Below are 18,123 nucleotides of genomic sequence, written 5' to 3'. Positions count from 1 at the left end.
GAATATCAGTTTATTATACTACTTACTCCAAATATCAAATATCAGTTTATTATGCTCACGGGGCTCTGACCGAGTAAAATTGTACCTTTTTAAATTTAATAATTAAACGGGTACATGCCCAACTCAAATTTAATCAAGTTTCATAATTATTTATCATAATTAAATCTAAATTGAACGATAAATGGTAGACTAAAATGAACTCATTAAACATTGAAATTAAACTTTAAACAAAGTTTAGATTACAACGATTTATTTACAAAAACATTTCTTTAATGTCATAATTTAAAGGACAAAAATTATTATAATAAACAAATAAAAATATTCTTTAAAATTATTTTTCTCAAATGGTAAATGAAAATTTTGCAACTTCCACCAGAAATTAAGTTCTACTGGCTAACAAAATAAAATAATATGAAATCAAGCGAATTTCTGTCAATTTATTTTAAAATTAATTAACAAAATTTATGATTAAAAATTTGTTTAATCAATAAAAACGAGATAGAATAATATTTACAAATTAAAGGAAATCACAACAGTGAACCAAAATAATTGTCAAAAACACACTTGAGACGATGACAAATTGTAGATCCATGTATAATACTAAATGGATACATAAAAAAAATAATCCATATAACAAGAAAACCCAAATAATTGAAACAAACATAAATCTGATGATAACAGACTACCAAATATTTTTAAATGACCAAGCTTATAGGCTTCAATAAGATCAACAAATTCAGTGTGAAAAATGTAGTGTACAAAGCAAAGGTCCCATTTTGAGTTAATGGCAGATTTCTTTACTAGTGAACAAAAGCCATTCAATGATTACAACATTGATCTGCTGATCCGCTTTAAGTTTGTGCTCTAAAATGACGATGGTATTTTTTTATCCTTTGTAAATGAATAATTCTACAAGCATCTCATTTGCTCTTCATTTCAGGCTGGACTTTGTGATACCGTTGCTTCTCTACAAAGAATTCTCGGATATTCATCTCTTGGTCTTCCACGGATGCCTAAGAGCCCACAAAACTATAGTGTACAATCACGAAAAAGGTGCGAGCTGAGGCGCTGAGTCGGGCAACAGTTTGCTTGCAACTCGAGAGCACCAGCAGGATGTGATGCCCAAGTGGAAGTATATGGTTGAGAGCATGTTAAATTAAAGAGTGTCATCCATTTCGTCGGGAAGATATAGCTTCTCCATTGCAGCCTGTAGAACAAGCAGGGTTACAAAACAGTAAGGCTAATGTAAGGACTTGGTGTTGATATCCTTGTGGGTGAGATTTTCTTTTAAAGAAATGAATAACATTAACTGATAAATGATATTTTACATTGTTAAAAAGCATGTAGTCAATAGCAACTAGGGTTAGATATAACAAACAAGAGCGAGGAAGGGCAAAAGCATGCGGATGTACCACCACCATGGTGGTTGAGGCATTGACATTTATACCAAACCATCATGGTGTCAACATCCTTGTGGGTGGTCTCAAAAATAACAAGAAAAGCATTCATAAGTAAATGCTACCTTACGCCTTTAAAAAACATTGACATCTATACCGAAAGGTCATGTGGGATTGATAACCAACAGTGCTACATACAAGAATACCACCATCATGGTGGTTGTTACATTGGCATATTAACCATGGGACATGGTGTTGATATCCTTGTGGGCAATCTTGAAAACAAAACCAAAAAATCATTCATACTCATATAATAGCAAAAAAAATGACGACTTTTAGTACCTTAATGGTGGCGACATCAGCAGCAGGAGGCTTTAAATCCAAGGCAAGGCCAAAGCATAACATTGCCTTTTCATGCATTTCAAATCGTTTATAGATCTTACCCATCAATGCATACACACAACTTTCATGAGGTGCACTCTCCTTAAGCTGCTCCAACTCATTCAAGGCCTCATCATAGCATTCAAGACTGACTAGTATAATGGCTTTCTGGTAAACAGGAAGTGGATTCTGCTTGTCAGCAGATATTGCCCTTTCGATCATTTCCAATGCATCTTCATTTCTCTGATTGATTTTTACCAAAACAGAAGTGAACAACAACGAAAGATTAGCACATGACAAATATAGTAATGGACATAGGAAATTAAAAATACATTTTTCTTCAAATTGGGCACCAGCTAATGGCACATCTAGAGCTTTAGTGACAACCAAACCAAAGATCAAGGACAAAGATCAATAAGGAAAGACAATTTTCTTCAGGGGGTCAGTAGCAAAGGATTGGGATAAAACCTGCAATGCATGTTGTGTCATCCCAAGATAACACATGAGAACTGAAGATCGTGGATTTATATTGTAAGCTTTATGGAGGTGATGTTCAGCGAACTTAAACTTCTCCTGCCGTAGGTATACCACTCCAAGTCCATACCAAGAATTATAATGCCTCTGGTCTATTTGAAGTGCACTTTGGTAGCATTTTATTCCATTCTCAAAATCCTCCAACTCAACATACCTGTTAATTAGAAAAATGCAGTTAGAAAACAGGTTGCATAAAAGTGGGAACGGGAACTGGCAACTTCTACATTGATAAACAATGTTTTGTCTGACAAAAAAAGAAATGGAAGAGGCAATAAGGTCACATACTCATGGCCACAAAGAGTGTGAGCATACACAAATCTTGAGTCGAGTTGCACTGCACGTTGGAAATTTTTCAGTGCAGTCTCATGATCTTTCTGCAAGCTATAGCAATTGCCCAATGCACACCTAAGGAACCATTGTATAAAAGGAAGTTTGTAAGTGAAGGATTTGTTTATGGAATAAAACCAAAGAAAAGAAAATATCAGAAATAATGAAATACTAGAATTCTAGATTATTATATTGTTGAGTCAAAAGTTTGAAGAATATTTAACAGAAAAATTTTAATACAATAGACTAAATGTTGAAACAACAAAAAGTAGTGGAAATAATGAAAACAAGTTGGGTGGGTTGTTTCCTGTTATTTCTTCCCCGACTTTCTTAGGGAACTCTTCTCCCTCGACAGGATGCTATGATCCTTGTAGCAATGAGTCTAAATTATAGATGGTTGACTACAAGGATCTTGTCAGTGAACTCAACAGACACTATATTGTGAGTAGACCTGATTTTTTGAATTATTTAAAAAAAAAAACATTTGAGTAGAATTTTCTTCCAGTAACTTATTATTATACAAGAAGGAGTCTTGGCGCAACAGTAAAATTATTGCTTTATGACCAAAAGGTCACGGGTTCGAATCCTGAAAACAACCTCTTGCAAAAAACAGGATAAGGCTGAATCCTTCCCCGGGACCCCGCATTGCGGGAGCTTCGTGCACCAGGCTGCCCTTTTTTTTTATCTAATTATTATACAAATTTAGCTATAGAAATCAAACAAACAACTTTGGACATGTCTCTACATCATCGTAATATAATTTTCATTTTATTATATTTGCAGTGATACCCAATCATTCTTGAATTTTGATGTATGACTTTATCCCTTTTCTTACCAACCCACAAATTCATTCTAGGAATCTCTGGAGCACAAAATTTCCAAATAGAATTCATAATTTCGTCACAGAAGCAAGCCAAAAATGTTAGACTGTCCAATATACACTAGAGATATGTTTAGTCTTACACTCAAATTAGGAAATTAAAGAAATAAAGATTATTGACATTGGAAAATTCTGTTTACTTCTCCAGCTAAACAAGTTGAGAATTTCTCTTGGAATAAAAATCTATACAATTTTAAAGAGAACATCAACAAAAACTAACATTTTTTTAAGTAATATATATTCCTTGCTAAAATTAATACAACTACATAATGCAGAGCTTGAAAAGCATACCAAGCTTGAGGAGATAATCTGTCAACTGATAGAAGCTCTTTAGCAAGGTAACTCAATTTCATTTCCTCCTTCATATGCTAGCAAAAGAGAATTAGGGCGTTAAATTGTCATTCTAAGGAAACTTATCAATTAAACTAAATCAAATTAACTTTAACCTAAGCTACCTTACCTAGTAACCAGTAATTCCTAAGTGTTAACTTAAAACAATTATTTCGCAAGAGAAATATCAATATACACACTTTTTAATATTTTAATACTGGCTGCATTTGTTCTGCATCTGTTCCTGCATATGCACTATGCAGTAAATCGACCACATACAGCCTAACTATTTGAAACTTTGGTAACAAATATTCTCTCATAAATTAGCATCAGAAATTTGTTCTCACTAACTACATGGCAGATGGAATTATAGACAAATACTGCACTATGTAAAACTGCTCTAAGATTCATAAGCATGAAGTGGCAATTTATAACACTCATCTATAGCTCATCCAACTTGCAATGATAAGGTATCAAATCCCATAAAATAGGGTACACCAGTTTTTGTTAAGTACACCCATCAAAACTTATCTGATCTGCAAAATGCCCACTAGATTCAATTTGGGGGAAATGACCACAAGTGAAATCTATTTGTAAATTCAATCAAGAATTTAGCTATATTCACAAACAAACACCTCATTACTCCACAAAAACCATAATCAAGATGAGGTATGAGAGGCATTTCATAAATATAAAGGTAACTTCTCGGAGAAACCTTGTCAAACTGAATCTAAGGTGACATATTGCAAACAGAATGCAAACTTTGAGAGTGCAACAATAAAACTCTATATGTTATTCTTGTCAAGCAAAATGAAATTCTCCCTACACTAATAGGAGACCTCCATAAACATGACCAACTACATAAATATAGTGCAAGATAAAAAAAAAAAGGACAGCCCGGTGCACGAAACTCCCGCCATGTGGGGTCCCGGGGAAGGATCCATTGTACACAGCTTTACCTTACTTTTTGCAAGAGGTTGTTTCCAGGATTCGAATCCGTGACCTTTTGGTCACATGGCAACAACTTTACCGTTGCGCCAAGACTCCCCTTCAAATATAGTGCAAGATAAAACACAAAAAAACATTACCATATATAAAAGCTATTCATGAATTTACAAGACTTACATAAAGAACTGTTGAATAAATATCCATTGACTCCAGTATGGATGGTGACACTCGGCGTGCTAAATCAAAGAAGTGATCTGCTTCAAAATAATTGACCAGTTCGAAATGAATTTTTCCAACCTGCATTGCTGAATTTGTAAGTAAATATATAATACAAAAAAGCATCAAATCTTAATGCCCGTATTACAATATTGCTCAAGATGTAAAGAAAGAGAGTGAGCTAAGAGAAGCAGAGTGTAGCAACAATAATATTAAAATTCAAACTGGAATCCATCACAATCCTTGTGTCTTGAAATACCAAAAAAAAACAAAGTAGTTCAAAAATTCATAATGTTTTCCAAGACTAGTGAATATGCCTAGAAATTCCATAGACAATACAGCAATAGAGAACATAAGCAATGGTGAGGGAAAAGCAGTCGGTTCCATTATCTGCTGCCATTATACTTTCTTCCAAAATCATAAGTTATCTGATTTCCATTCAGCAGAAACACAAGCATATTGCGGATGAAGAAATTCAGATTTCATATCACATAAAATGTGAAAACTTAAGCAAAGAAGTTTTTAGTTTTAATAACTAAATACCAGAGACATAAAATGCCAAAGCAGAATCATGCAAGCCATCTTATACCAAAGAAAGGCACTTGACCTGGGATAGCACCCATCCAGTATTGAATTGCTTTTCTGAAAGTTTCAGGTAAACATCCAGTGCTTCCTGCTCACAGAACATAAAAGGCATTTAGGCGTGCAATTATGCAGAATTTTTCTTTCTCATACTCCATACCTGACACCTATATGAACAGGAAAGCCGGTAGCCTTCTCCAAGAGTTCTCAGTAAGCATAACAGTTCTTGAGCACCATTAATCAATCTCGAATCTTGTGCCAAGTCTCCAATTGCCTTACCCTGCTCAAGGTATCTACTATCACCTGACATTGATGTAGAAGAGGAAGTTGTTGCCATATTCTCCATCCGGGAATCATCAAAAGCCTCTGATCGTCTCCCTAAAAGTAATAGAAGATCAAAAAAGGGTAGATAGAGTGGAGAACAATATGTTTCACTATTAGCGATGGCCACAACTGGTAAACAGACTTAGTCAAATCTAATTTAGATCAATTCCATGTACAATAGCCTTCAGAATAAATCAGAAAATTTAATCTTGAAAAGCATATGCGACAAAGATCTATTGAAATTTGCATACCCAAAGACCAAAGTTATCTATAGACAAAGAAAATATCACAAACTTAGAAATGGGCCATGTCACAAAAAAAAAATGACCACTAACTGTGTTGATGACCTTATCAGGTGCCGGTATGCTTTGTATATTTCATGCAGATGCACACTTGCCAGGTTATGTGATGCAGCACAAGTGGAGATTGAGGCTTGGGTGGTTTAGAGAGTAGAAATCTGGAATGAAGTGTTAAGGGATTGTAGAAACTTAGGTATCACACCTAGGGTTTCTTAGGCATCACGCCATAGGGAGATTGTATCACACAACCAAAAAGAACTCTCAAAACTTTGATATCTATTCCATATTCCAATAGGACTCACAAATGACTAAGCAACATAAATGCCAGTAGATAGAATCATTGAAAACACAAAGGAGTCATAAAGACACATAGGAAAAATAAAAAGACTCATAACTATGCTACAATTTCCATGCAAGGGAAATGAAAGCACATTGGAATTATTGGACATTTAATGATGGCTTTTGACTTTTAACTTCAACCCTTTAGAATTGATGAACTTTATATCATTTCCCAAATAGGTTTATCATCTTTTAAGACATGCCAAATTAATAGTGGAGTTTTAAAATCTTTATTTCTACCTGTAGACTTTTAATGGAGTTTGTCACTTGTCTCCATCAACTCTCCCCGGATGAGAAAAACTAGTCCCTGGTGAGTTAAAAGCGTGGAACCGTCCCTTGCTCTCCTTGCACTTGATTACCTTTAGATTGAGAAATCATGACTTCCATTTAGACAAAGTTGCATGCCATCAAATTGTTCCATCATGCGAACAAGTATCTCATCACGTTGACAATTAGTCAACTTTCCTCTAAAGCTCCACCCAGATCTTGTAAGCATATTAACTCGCTCTAATACCAAATGATACTGAACAAGTTTTTCTCACCCGGGAAGAGTTGATGGAGACAAGTGGCAGACTCCATTAATAGTCTATAAAAGCAGAAATAAAGATTCGCAAACTCCACTATTAATTCGGCATGTCTTGGAAGATGATAAACCTACTTGAGAAATTATATAAAATTCATCAATTCCAAAGGATTGAAGTCAAAAGTCAAAAGCCAACTTTAAATGTCCAATAATTCCAATGTACTTTAATTTCTCAGGCTTGGAAAATTGTAGCATATTTATAAGTTTTTATTTTTGCTATGTGTCTTTATAAGTCCTTTGTGTTTTCGATGAATCCATCTACTAGCATTTATGTTGTTTAAGTCCTTTGTGAATCTTATTATAAATGTGTATTGCTGTAATCTGCAAATATGGAATAGATATCAAAGTTTTGAGAGTTCTCTTTAGTTGTGTGATACAATCTCCCTATGGTATGATGCCTAGGAACCCTATAGGATGATGCCTAGGAACTCTTAGGTGTGATACCTAAGTTTCTACATTTCTTTATACAATCTTCCTATGGTGTGATGTCTAGGAACCCTTAGGTGTGATATCTAAGTTTCTACATTTTTTTATACAATCTCCCTATGGTGTGATGCCTAAGAACCTTCAGGTGTGATAACAAAGTTTCTACAATCCCCTTACCACTTCATTCCAGATTTCTACTCCTTAAACCACCCAAACCTCAATCTGTGCTTGTGCTGCATCATTATTCATGTATATCAAGAATCAATTAAGTAGGAACAACTATTATTTGACCACATGTAACAACAACAACTAAGCCTTGACCACATAACACATAGTAAATAATAAGCAACAAGAAAAGTTTTTGTAAGTTGCACTAGGAAATGAATCAAATATTTGAACTATTCAACCTATCAGAGCCATATTCAGAAACCCTTCCTATTAATCATAGTGAATTCAGGTTCATGCAGTTTGGAGTTAATGTTTGATTTTCTAAATATCAAACTAATTATGGTATACAAATACAAATGTGTACCTCATTATATAGGTGAATTTGGGGATATGTATTTAAATTCTAGTCATGTTTTAATCAAGTTGAATACACTCATATATAAGGGTAACCATGGCACTCCTTTTTATCATCCCAGGTCATTGTTACTATTTCTTCTTTTAAGAGGAATTTTTTGTTTGCTCGCCAAATTTAACGAATTGTTGGTGTCATTAGGGATGTTGACAACTGTCAAGGACTTGCATATGAAGAAACATTGGGATGAATCACCACGAGAACATTCTTCATCATAGCCATGTTGTGTTAACCACCAAAATCTCCTTCCTTTAGTTGTAGTACCACTATGACCAATTAGCCTTCCAGGTCTCGACTCACTCTTTCAAGACCATGCAAATTACATCACTATAATGCACAATCTGTTGACTTGGAGAATCAAATCAGCTTGTGTCCTGTTAAGGAACTTTATTTCAAGTGTACATTTAAAGTTGCCCAGTACAACCACTTGAAGCATGGATTTTTCATCTCATACCCTGACATTTTGAGACCACAACTCAACAAGTCAGCATTCTTAATGCTTTAAAGTTGGCAATTTTCACCAGACTGGAGTATGCATATAAGTCAAGCCAAGTCATTTTGCATCCTATCTAGTGATTATCAATTGCTCCGAAGCATCCATTACTCAAATCTTCTTATCATTGAGATTGATGTAAACAAAAAATATTAACACCATTTCTAAGTTTGTGTACCTTGATTCAACTCCAACTCCTCCCTTAGTACTTAAAGCAAGCAAATGGCTTCAACCATTGTCTCTAGTTCTGTTCATGTTGTTCTCAGAATGATTACAGAACATTAAATCACTCTACTTTTGAAGATGAAGCTTCCTTCTTCTTGCCTTTGGAACCTTTCAACAAATTTGATAGATCCAACACCAAGGCATTATGGACAACATGCGAAAAACATTTCCGAACCTTGTTGCTGCCCTACATAAGCAATCTAGATAAGAATCTATGCCTTTTAGAAGAATCCACCTTTTTCATCTTACGATCTTTCCTTGTCCACCTTTATCAGAACCAAATACTCTTTTAAAAAAAACGCATGTGATGCTGGTGGAACGATGTAGCTTTAGCACTATAGCTCCTATGAGCAAATTCAACGTGTTTCTTTAATGCAATTTTTATTCGTCATCCCAACATTATAGTGAATACAACTCTTGTTGAGCTCAATTGCAATCCATCCATGAAGGAGTACTGACTAATCTCTATCATTTTAGAGATGCCGAACAAGATTACTGAGAACACCTTGGCATACTCATAGACAAATAATGATGCATCAACTGACACTAGTTTCACCCAATAACGAACTCCACGGCATTGGGTAAAATTGGGATTTGAACGCTGGCTTGATTGCTTCAGATCATTCCAGTTACAAATTTATAAATGTCCCTATTGTTGGTGCAATTTCCCTAAGTCAAGGTTGACCAGTTTAATTTAGCTTGAGTTGGCTTAAGCTTGAGTGTTTTAATGTTTGACAATATATAGAGATTGCAGGTGCAATGTCCGTTTGGGAAGATTGGTCAAGTTTGACAAGTTTGATGTGAATAAGAGTCATGTAGGTCAAGATTGACCGGATACTTGATAGGGAAGTCCTAATTGGAAGTTAGGCAAGGGCAAGTCCAACGGAAAGGTTGGCAGAAGAAGAAAATCCAAGTGGGTCGGTGTTGATCGAACACTTGGTGTGGAAAATCCTGGTGAGTGAAGTTATGTCAAAGTCCTAGTGAATGAAGCTAGACAAATGAGAAGTCCGGTGAGTGAAGTCAGGCAGTTCGAAAATCCTGGTGAGTGAAGTCAGGTGAAAATCCCTAGTGAGTGACGCTAGGTGAAAAACCCTAGTGAGTGACGCTAGACAGAAGGAAAATTCTAGTAAGTGAAGCCAGTTGAAAGCACTAGTGAGTAAAGCTAGGCAGTGAAGAAGTCCTGGTGAGTGAAGCCAGGCATATGGAAATCCAAGTGAATAAAGATTGACCGGACATCTACTGTTTGGAAGTGCAAGTAGGTCAAGGTTGACCGGACACTTGGTGAAAAGTCCCGTCAAGGTTGAACAGATGTTAGGCAATGAGAAGTCCTATCAGGTCATGGTTGACCGGATGTTGGAAAAATGAACCCTAGACTTGGATGTAAGAAGTTAGGGTTGGTAATTGATTAGGATAATCGATTACCAAGACCTTAATCGATTAGGTTGATCGATTAAGGAGATTGACGCGAGGAAACAGAAGCATGCCTAATCGATGAGGTTAGAAAGCGTAATCGATTACACTTTAAAAACTAGCCGTTATCAGCCTGATAAAAGGCTTTGGCGTGCACTGTTTTCCCACTGCGCTTACGATTCTCCTCTTCCACTCTCTTCACCAAGCTCAGATCTTCACACCAGTTCTTGAAGATTCAGAGAGAAGTGTTGCTGCACTTCCAAGTTGATCAAGAGGTGTCTACAAGCAAGAAGTAAGAAGCTAGGGTTTCATTTGTTATAAATCTAGTACGATTTCATATTGTATTAGCTTCTTTTGTTCTTCTTATATTTTTGTATTGAGAGCTTGTACAAGGTTTCTCCACCTTTAGAGTGTTTTCGAGAAGAAGTGTTTTATAGTGGATGTGTGAGAGAGGGTCGGATCCTTGGATTAGTCACCTCGTTTGAGGTGGATACCAAGTAAATCTTGGTGTTAGCATTGGAGAAGTTTGCTTGAATGGTTTCCGCTGCAATAACTCATCGATCAAGTGAACGGAGCTAATCACCCCCCCCCCCCCCCCCCCCAGCTCCCAAAGTGTCCTAACACGTGTTGGATCTCAAGTGTCATGCATAACCTGGCATTGTAAAACAAGTGCCTAGTTACAATTGATACTTTGGCTTCCTCGCCTTCTAATTTTATTGCATAGAATTATCAAGGAGTTCTCCAAAACAATTCTAGTGAAGTTATACTAACATCCATAAAACGTTACCACAACAACTAAGGGTCATGCAAGAAACAGTGTTGAATAGGACTTCACCTTCATCAAAATTTTCAGAGATCCAAGAATGTCCTTTCCTAAATGTCAAAGAGCGTGACGATGCTGCATTCACTTTTGATGATGATGATGAAGAAAATCCTCCAAGGAACTTGGTAGAAGTGTGACCATTTCCATTTCCTATTACTTGAGTAGCATTTGAACTCGCAACAGCTATTGCTTCAGCTGACAGTCTTGTACTACGTCTTGGCACAGAATCAGAAAACAATCTCCCTGAAACCTGACAGATGATTCTTGCTTGGTTAGATAATCAAGTTCCAAATGTCTCATTAAGATAAAATGTTGGCAAGAAGCCTAAGCAAAATGGCAAATTAGATTTAAAGTTTAATCAGTTATCTAATATAAATGAACAGCATAATGAGTAGAAAAATTAATACATGGCATAACAATTAGAAAAACATTATAAGGTGTATGATGATGTCTAAACATTAAGGAGAAACCAAAAGATTAGAGTCTATAGCATGAGCCAAATAAACACCAATAGATTGAGTAAAGTGGAAAAATGACGCACTTCGCTGTGTGCCCTGTGCAAACGATCATGTCAATATAAAATTAAATAATATATTCATGATATAACAGATTATGATAATAATAATATTCGATAGGGGCAATCATAATCACAATGACAACAACAGCAAAATAATTGCAACAAAGTACTAAAAGACAGTTCTAGGTAGTAGGTAAAAGCAAGGGGCCTTAACAATCAACATTAAAATAATGTTAAAATGGAGGGAAATATTAAATTAAGAATAGCTAATATTCATGTGTATATTTAACATTCTAACTAAGAAAAGTCCAAAATCAACAAAAAAAAAAGGAAGAAAAAAAACATTCAAAGTGTGTTTTAAGATTAAATAATGAAATATTAAAAAACAAATGTGAAAAAAAAGAGACATCAGAAGACCAAGATCAAACCTAAGAAGGAGAAAGAAGAAATGGTCACAAATCAATGCAGACGTTGAGATTGGGTGAAAAAGAACGGCGAAAATCATGTGGGATGGCACATTTAAGCAATCAAGGATTGGGTACGCTAACGGGAGAAATAGGATTACTTTCTAATGTCAAACAAATAAGCAACTTATAGGAAAAAAATTCAAAAAAAAAATCCTTACACTGGATTGCTTAGGCAAACCGTATAGGATGTTTAGGCCACCTAGGTGGTCAACATGTGCCTTTTTTTAGAGGATCATATAATAGGGATCATCTAAAGCAGCTAGCTAGGCTGCCTAAACGGTCACCTTTTAAAACAATGAATTGACAATAACCAAAATACAAAAATGAGATTGAGAATGGCAATGACAATGACAATAATTATATTATTGTTAATGTTAAGTGGAGAGTTCTAAACAACCTGCAGTCTTTTTTTATAGTTCTCGCACATGAAAAATATACTTGCATATGCAGAAATCAATCAGGCATTCATAAATCAAGAAACATATTTGGCTTGTTAGAAAATAATGATTGGTCGAGTGCCACTAGACAGAGTGACAAATGCATGCTATTGTTATTCATGTATTTCAAAGATAAACAATAGAGTCAATTATCAAGACAATCAGAAAAGAGTAACCTTTCGTAGTTTCCCCTCATCCAACACTTTCCTCCTAGGTGCTTGAACTGCTATATTATTCAACTTTGTAGAAACATCATTGTTGGCTACATTGAAGGAGACATGCACATTACGACATAGAGGTGGAGGAGCTACTCCAGAGAGCTGTTAAATAAGGAACCTACTCAATTTCATTTCCAGCCAAGTACAGAGGACTAAGTTGACAATGATAAAGGGAACAAAATTGGTAATTCATTAGAACTACAAGTTGTCAACAACAAGCCATGTGATCTACTTGACAATTAAACAAAAAAATTCCTGAAAAAATGTCCTTTGTCTTACCTTGCCCGTTGTACAAATATCTATTTCAGTCTAGTTCCTCCAAAATAATCTAGCAGGCAATAACAAATATGACAGTTCTCAGAAAAACCAGTATGGAGTTTGAAAATAGTGTATTGAAATTAAAAAAGTTTGATTTTCAGATGATATGAATGTTGGTTCCAGGTGAATAAAAGTGATGAATTATTTTCCATTGAGGTAAATAATAATAATAATAATAATAGCTATTAAAATAATAATATAGCAAAATGGAAAAACTCTGCAGCTGCATTCAGTTAAATCCTTAATGGCTTCATCACTATTTGATAACAAATGCAGGATCCACAGTGAAATCCAAATCACAAAGGATCAACTTCCAAAAAATACCCCATGGGTAACACACTAATCCTTTAAGCAATTTTTCAAAAGTTCCACATACAAGTCACCCTAATCATCAACGTTGTAAATTTGAGGTTCAGATTACAAATCAATTTGGTTAATCAATTTAACTAATTGTGAATCGTATCATACTGTGAGACGTAAGGTTCGTATAAGAATTATAAAATATGTTAAAAAATAATTAGAACAATTTTTATCTAAATGTATGTAAAATAATATAATATTTCAGTTAATAGCATAATATAGTAAATGTGTAAAAAAGAATAGAATGTGAGTTAAATTATGCTTAAATACAAAGAGTCTGCTGCGTAAGTGTCTTAGTATTTTGGATTTGACTGAGATCTCTCTTTGGCTTTAACAATATAAAATCTTGGCTCCCTTGACAAATAGTCAAAGGAATTGATATTTTTTAAGAAACAGCCAAATGATTTTCCTAAGGTCAACCTAAATATTCTACACTTAAATGTGTCTAAAGCAATGATTCATATACTGTATCCACCTGTGTTGCTGCTGGAGGAGTGATATATTGTGAAAAATTTGAAGACCCACTGTTACTGGCCGGCACTTTTGCAATCATTACACTTAGTGGAAGAGAGGCTATCTCTCTTGTATTGTTTCCGAGTTGCTTTGATTGCCTTGGAATTGAATCCACAGAAGTCACTGCCATATTAGAAGAAAGGTTATAGAATTCACTGCCATTGCTTGAGTTAAGTGAACTTGACTCAGATAAATATTGCTGCTGAATGCGTTGAGCAGCCATATCACTAAAGTAATCATTTGCCTCTTCTATGGCACCTGAAACCAATAATAATAAATAAGTTCATCAATAGCATGCAGTAACGAAGCCTAAGTCAGAATCTTTAAGCAACAAAGAAGATGGATTTAAGCAAAAACATAACAAAATGACTGATACAGACCCAGAACACACAGTTCATCATACGCAGCCCACAGTAGAGGATCTAAAGTCAAAGCCTGCATTAAGTGTTCAATAGCAAGGGCTTGTCTGCCCATGTACCTAACAAAGATGAAAATATCAAGACCTATATAAGCATAAAAATGGTTCAGTTAATTTGGATTACAAAAAGGAATTACTTTATAAACTTGTTAGTCATATGGCAAACAAAACAGCAAAAAAAAATTACTAGACACTAAAAAAGCAAGATATAAACAGTAAGAAATTTGAGAGGAGAAAAAAATTCATTATCAAATAAATATAAATCCAAATAAACCTTTTTTGGCAAAAAAAAATTATCATGTTACATGACATGACATGACAACAAATTAACCATAGTTGAACCCCCTAAATATAATCAGAAAACACTAGCCTCGGTGCACACAAGAAGCTACAAGTTTACATTGATTGTAAGAGTTCAAAATAATTCAACAACCTATATATAAGTCCAAGAAGGTAATGACCAGCTGCTCCATCTGGAACCTGCAGAGAGGAAGGTAAAGCAACTTAATGCTTTCTGTTTCAGCAATCTTCACGTGCAAATGATAAAATAATATTGATCAAGATCGTCGACTTTAAAAACCAATTGAATAACTAGAAATACGATGACTCTAAAAAAGAAACATCATTCAGCATTTCTATAGGACGGGAAAGTGTCTCAATGTTTGATGTTTGGGTGAGATTCACATGTAGAAAATACCAAAAAACCTAGGCTTTCAAAACCAATTCAAATTAGTAAAATGATACCATAGAATGAGATTGAAAAAAAATCAGTTCCTTGTGTAACTGTGGTTGCTGAGAAACTAAAACCAAAAGAACCATCCAACCAAATTCTTCAGCAAGATTTCAGTGATATGGTCTTGTTCTAGATTGATATTGAGAGTTCAGCACAATCAAAGAATATGCTGAACCTCACCAATGACGTTAACTAGCTTAGCCAAGTTTTTATGCATCCAGCTACTCAAATTGATTTAAATCACATAAGGAGAAGGATATACTGGTAATGATTTGCCATCCTGATAATTCAATTAGCTCCAGCGTGTAAATTCTTCAATCATTCAATTCATAAGTAGCATATATGTAGAATTACCATGAAGAAGAAATAAATATGTCAGCTTGATGGCCAGATGAGTGTTCTGCTTTCATAAAGAACAACAACTAATATTGCCCTACTAAATCGGTATTTCTCTCATTCAGTGTCCACAATTATATGTTTCACAAGCCTATATCCTTTTGAAGGAAGAAGCATCTCTAAATTATCTAGTTATGGCAGAGGGTGTTAGACAACTGTAGGCCATTGTTGTTTTCAATGTTCATCAGTACATTTAGATGAGTAGAAAAAATGAATGAGGTACACACAGTGATATCTAGACTCATACTTTGGTGAAAAGAACAAATCCTGAATTTAATCTAGGTATCATAATACAATAGCAATCTAGATAACATGGAAGTAAACTTCATCTCAATAACTCAGCAGAATGAAATGAATACATGCCTCAACATTTGGTTCATTAGCTGGGCATAGTGCTGCTTCAGCTTCTTGTAGAAGATTCATCTGGAAACATGACATTGCAAACAAGTAGCGGGAATGTGGCATGCTTGTGCCTGCGTATATGGAAACCAAAAGGAGAATGTAATTAATTAACCCATCTGTAGTGCATAGAAGGCAAAAACAAACCAAATGAAGGAAACAAGAAGAGGTGTTTATTAGAGAATAACAGTACACGAATCTACTAGGAGCACTGCATGCAGCTAACATTATTGAAGTGAACTATCATCCAAGATCAATAGAATCCATGCAGAGCGCATTACATCCATTAACATCGTGAAACAAAATATTCATGCAATTTTCTGTGCCATTTTCCAGACTGCATTACCTTTGAGTATTTGGTAGGCACAATATGCTTTTCCATTTTGCAAGTAACAAGTTGCCAGGAGCTGCAAATTGATCTGCAATAAACAGACCCATCACAAAAGCATAAGTGAAAGTAAGCAACACGGGTTCAAAATCTTCCAATTAAAAACTTGAACCAAAAGAATTGGATCATCATGATGAGTTATGTTAGGGTGAATTGTTTGTAGAGCTAAAACAACCACAAATTCCTAAAAATAGAAATCACATACGCACAGCTTTAATAATTACATAAGACACCTAAAAGAACCAAAGTGTCAATCAAATAAGTTTAGATTAAGTGCTATAACATTCACTACATTCCAGCTGGAAAAATAGATTTTTCATTCCCATTTCATCAATACAAAGAGAAAACCTAACAAATTTAGCTGCAATGCACGTGCAATTCATGACGGGTAATTTGCACTGCTCGTCCAAGCAAAAGTAACTATATGTAAGAGAAAATAAAAAGCAAAAAAATGTAACGACTATTATGATTAACTACCAAAAGAAGGAACAAGCAGATTAATGTACAATCAAATGAATACGCTACAGATTCAGACCCGGAAGCAATCCTAAGAATACGTGAGAAATGGTTCGAATAACACTAGAAATAACGACCGACCAATAGCTAGAGATCCAGACCACAACAAGAAGAAAGAAGGAAATGCCCAAATCGGACCTCAGTAGGGAACTCGGCGCAGAGGCGCTCGCAGAGGAAGATGGCGTTGCGGTGCATGAAGAAGCGAAGGCTGTTCTGGACGCGATCCACCATTAGGGTTTCCATCGCCGCTCGCCACCTTCTCCTTCGCTGCACTTCCGGGAGCAGGCGGCGCGAGGGAGGCGACGGAGGAGAGAAGACCGGGAGGGCCGACGGAAGATCGGCGGCGCCGGTGGAGGATGAGGCGGATCGGAGAGCGATCGATGGGAGTGAGAGGAAAGGGAGGGTTTTAGATTGGTGGGAGGTCGAATTCGAGGGTTTGATTTTGACGGTGTCGATTTCGAAACCAGATTTAAATTTGTTTGTTTTTGAGCGACGGATAAACCATGCTTACTTCGACGCACGCTCAACACCTTCAAATCATACGCGTTAATTTGACTAAGGTTCTGATACAGGTGGAAGCATCCTATTAGTTCGAAAATTTGGCGTCCTGCCCACTTTTACCAATTGCTTATTTACTTCTGTTTTTTTTTGTTCGTACGGTGCCACAATAGGATATCCAAATTATCATTTACACATTCACAATATCCTTCAACTATGATGTATTTGTAGGAATTTTTTTTCCAAATAAAAAGCGCAATCAAAAAGAGAGTAGATTCTCTAGATCACACTTTACAGTCTAGAAGATGGACTACTATATTGATTGGTTGATTTATATGGATCCCACCTATTAAACACACTATTGAGCCCGATTCCAATTATGGAACCAATTCCTATAATTGTAAAACCCATGTGAGATACAGAAGAATAGGCTATTCTCTTTTTCAAATTTTGTTGACCGAGAGCGGTCGAAGCTGCATAGATTATTTGAATAGTTCCTATTATTACCAACCAGAGAGAAAATATGGAATGAGCGTGGGATAATAATTCTATATTGATTCGAATAAGTCCATATGCTTCCATTTTTAATAAGATTCCAGCCAGAAGCATACATGTACTGTAATGTGCTTCTCCATGGGTATCGGGTAACCAAGTATGTAGAGATATAATCGGCAATTTGACGGCATAAGCAATAAGGAATCAAAATATAATATTATTTCTAATGCCACAGGATATGATTGATTAGCTAATTTTCCAAAATCTAATGAAGGTTCATTAGAACCATATAAACTCATACCCAAAACTCCTTTTAAAAGAAAAATGGAGCCCCCCGTGTACAAACTAAACTA

At 35.5% G+C, this 18,123-nt stretch overlaps 1 protein-coding gene across 1 annotated transcript; it reads right to left on the bottom strand.

Moving 5' to 3' along the window:
• Positions 1 to 692: 692 nt before the first annotated feature.
• Positions 693 to 17,230, bottom strand: LOC122034342 (cell division cycle protein 27 homolog B-like). The gene is made up of 16 exons (XM_042593550.1): positions 16,916 to 17,230; positions 16,220 to 16,292; positions 15,838 to 15,947; positions 14,779 to 14,825; positions 14,308 to 14,405; positions 13,890 to 14,185; positions 12,695 to 12,838; positions 11,110 to 11,347; positions 5,756 to 5,973; positions 5,621 to 5,686; positions 4,975 to 5,094; positions 3,811 to 3,887; positions 2,598 to 2,717; positions 2,247 to 2,466; positions 1,740 to 2,021; positions 693 to 1,207 (listed from the first exon to the last, which is right to left on the bottom strand). Exons 1-16 carry the CDS (start codon positions 17,018 to 17,020, stop codon positions 1,157 to 1,159), a joined length of 2,265 nt encoding a protein of 754 aa, XP_042449484.1. The 5' UTR covers positions 17,021 to 17,230; the 3' UTR covers positions 693 to 1,156.
• Positions 17,231 to 18,123: the final 893 nt, after the last annotated feature.

This window comes from Zingiber officinale, chromosome 11B (genome assembly GCF_018446385.1).
Source record: "Zingiber officinale cultivar Zhangliang chromosome 11B, Zo_v1.1, whole genome shotgun sequence".
NCBI classification, from domain to species: Eukaryota; Viridiplantae; Streptophyta; class Magnoliopsida; order Zingiberales; family Zingiberaceae; genus Zingiber; species Zingiber officinale.
The sequence above is the reverse complement of the archived record's forward strand: the minus strand, read 5'-3'. Positions and strand labels throughout refer to the sequence as shown.

Coding starts and splice junctions, on each gene's coding strand:
- LOC122034342 (XM_042593550.1), bottom strand. CDS start 17,020: ATGGAAACCCTAATGGTGGATCGCGTCCAGAACAGCCTTCGCTTCTTC. Junction 14,406..14,778: donor CTTCTTGGACTTATATATAG/GTTGTTGAATTA, acceptor CATCTTTGTTAG/GTACATGGGCAGACAAGCCC. Junction 2,718..3,810: donor AGATTATCTCCTCAAGCTTG/GTATGCTTTTCA, acceptor ATGGTTCCTTAG/GTGTGCATTGGGCAATTGCT.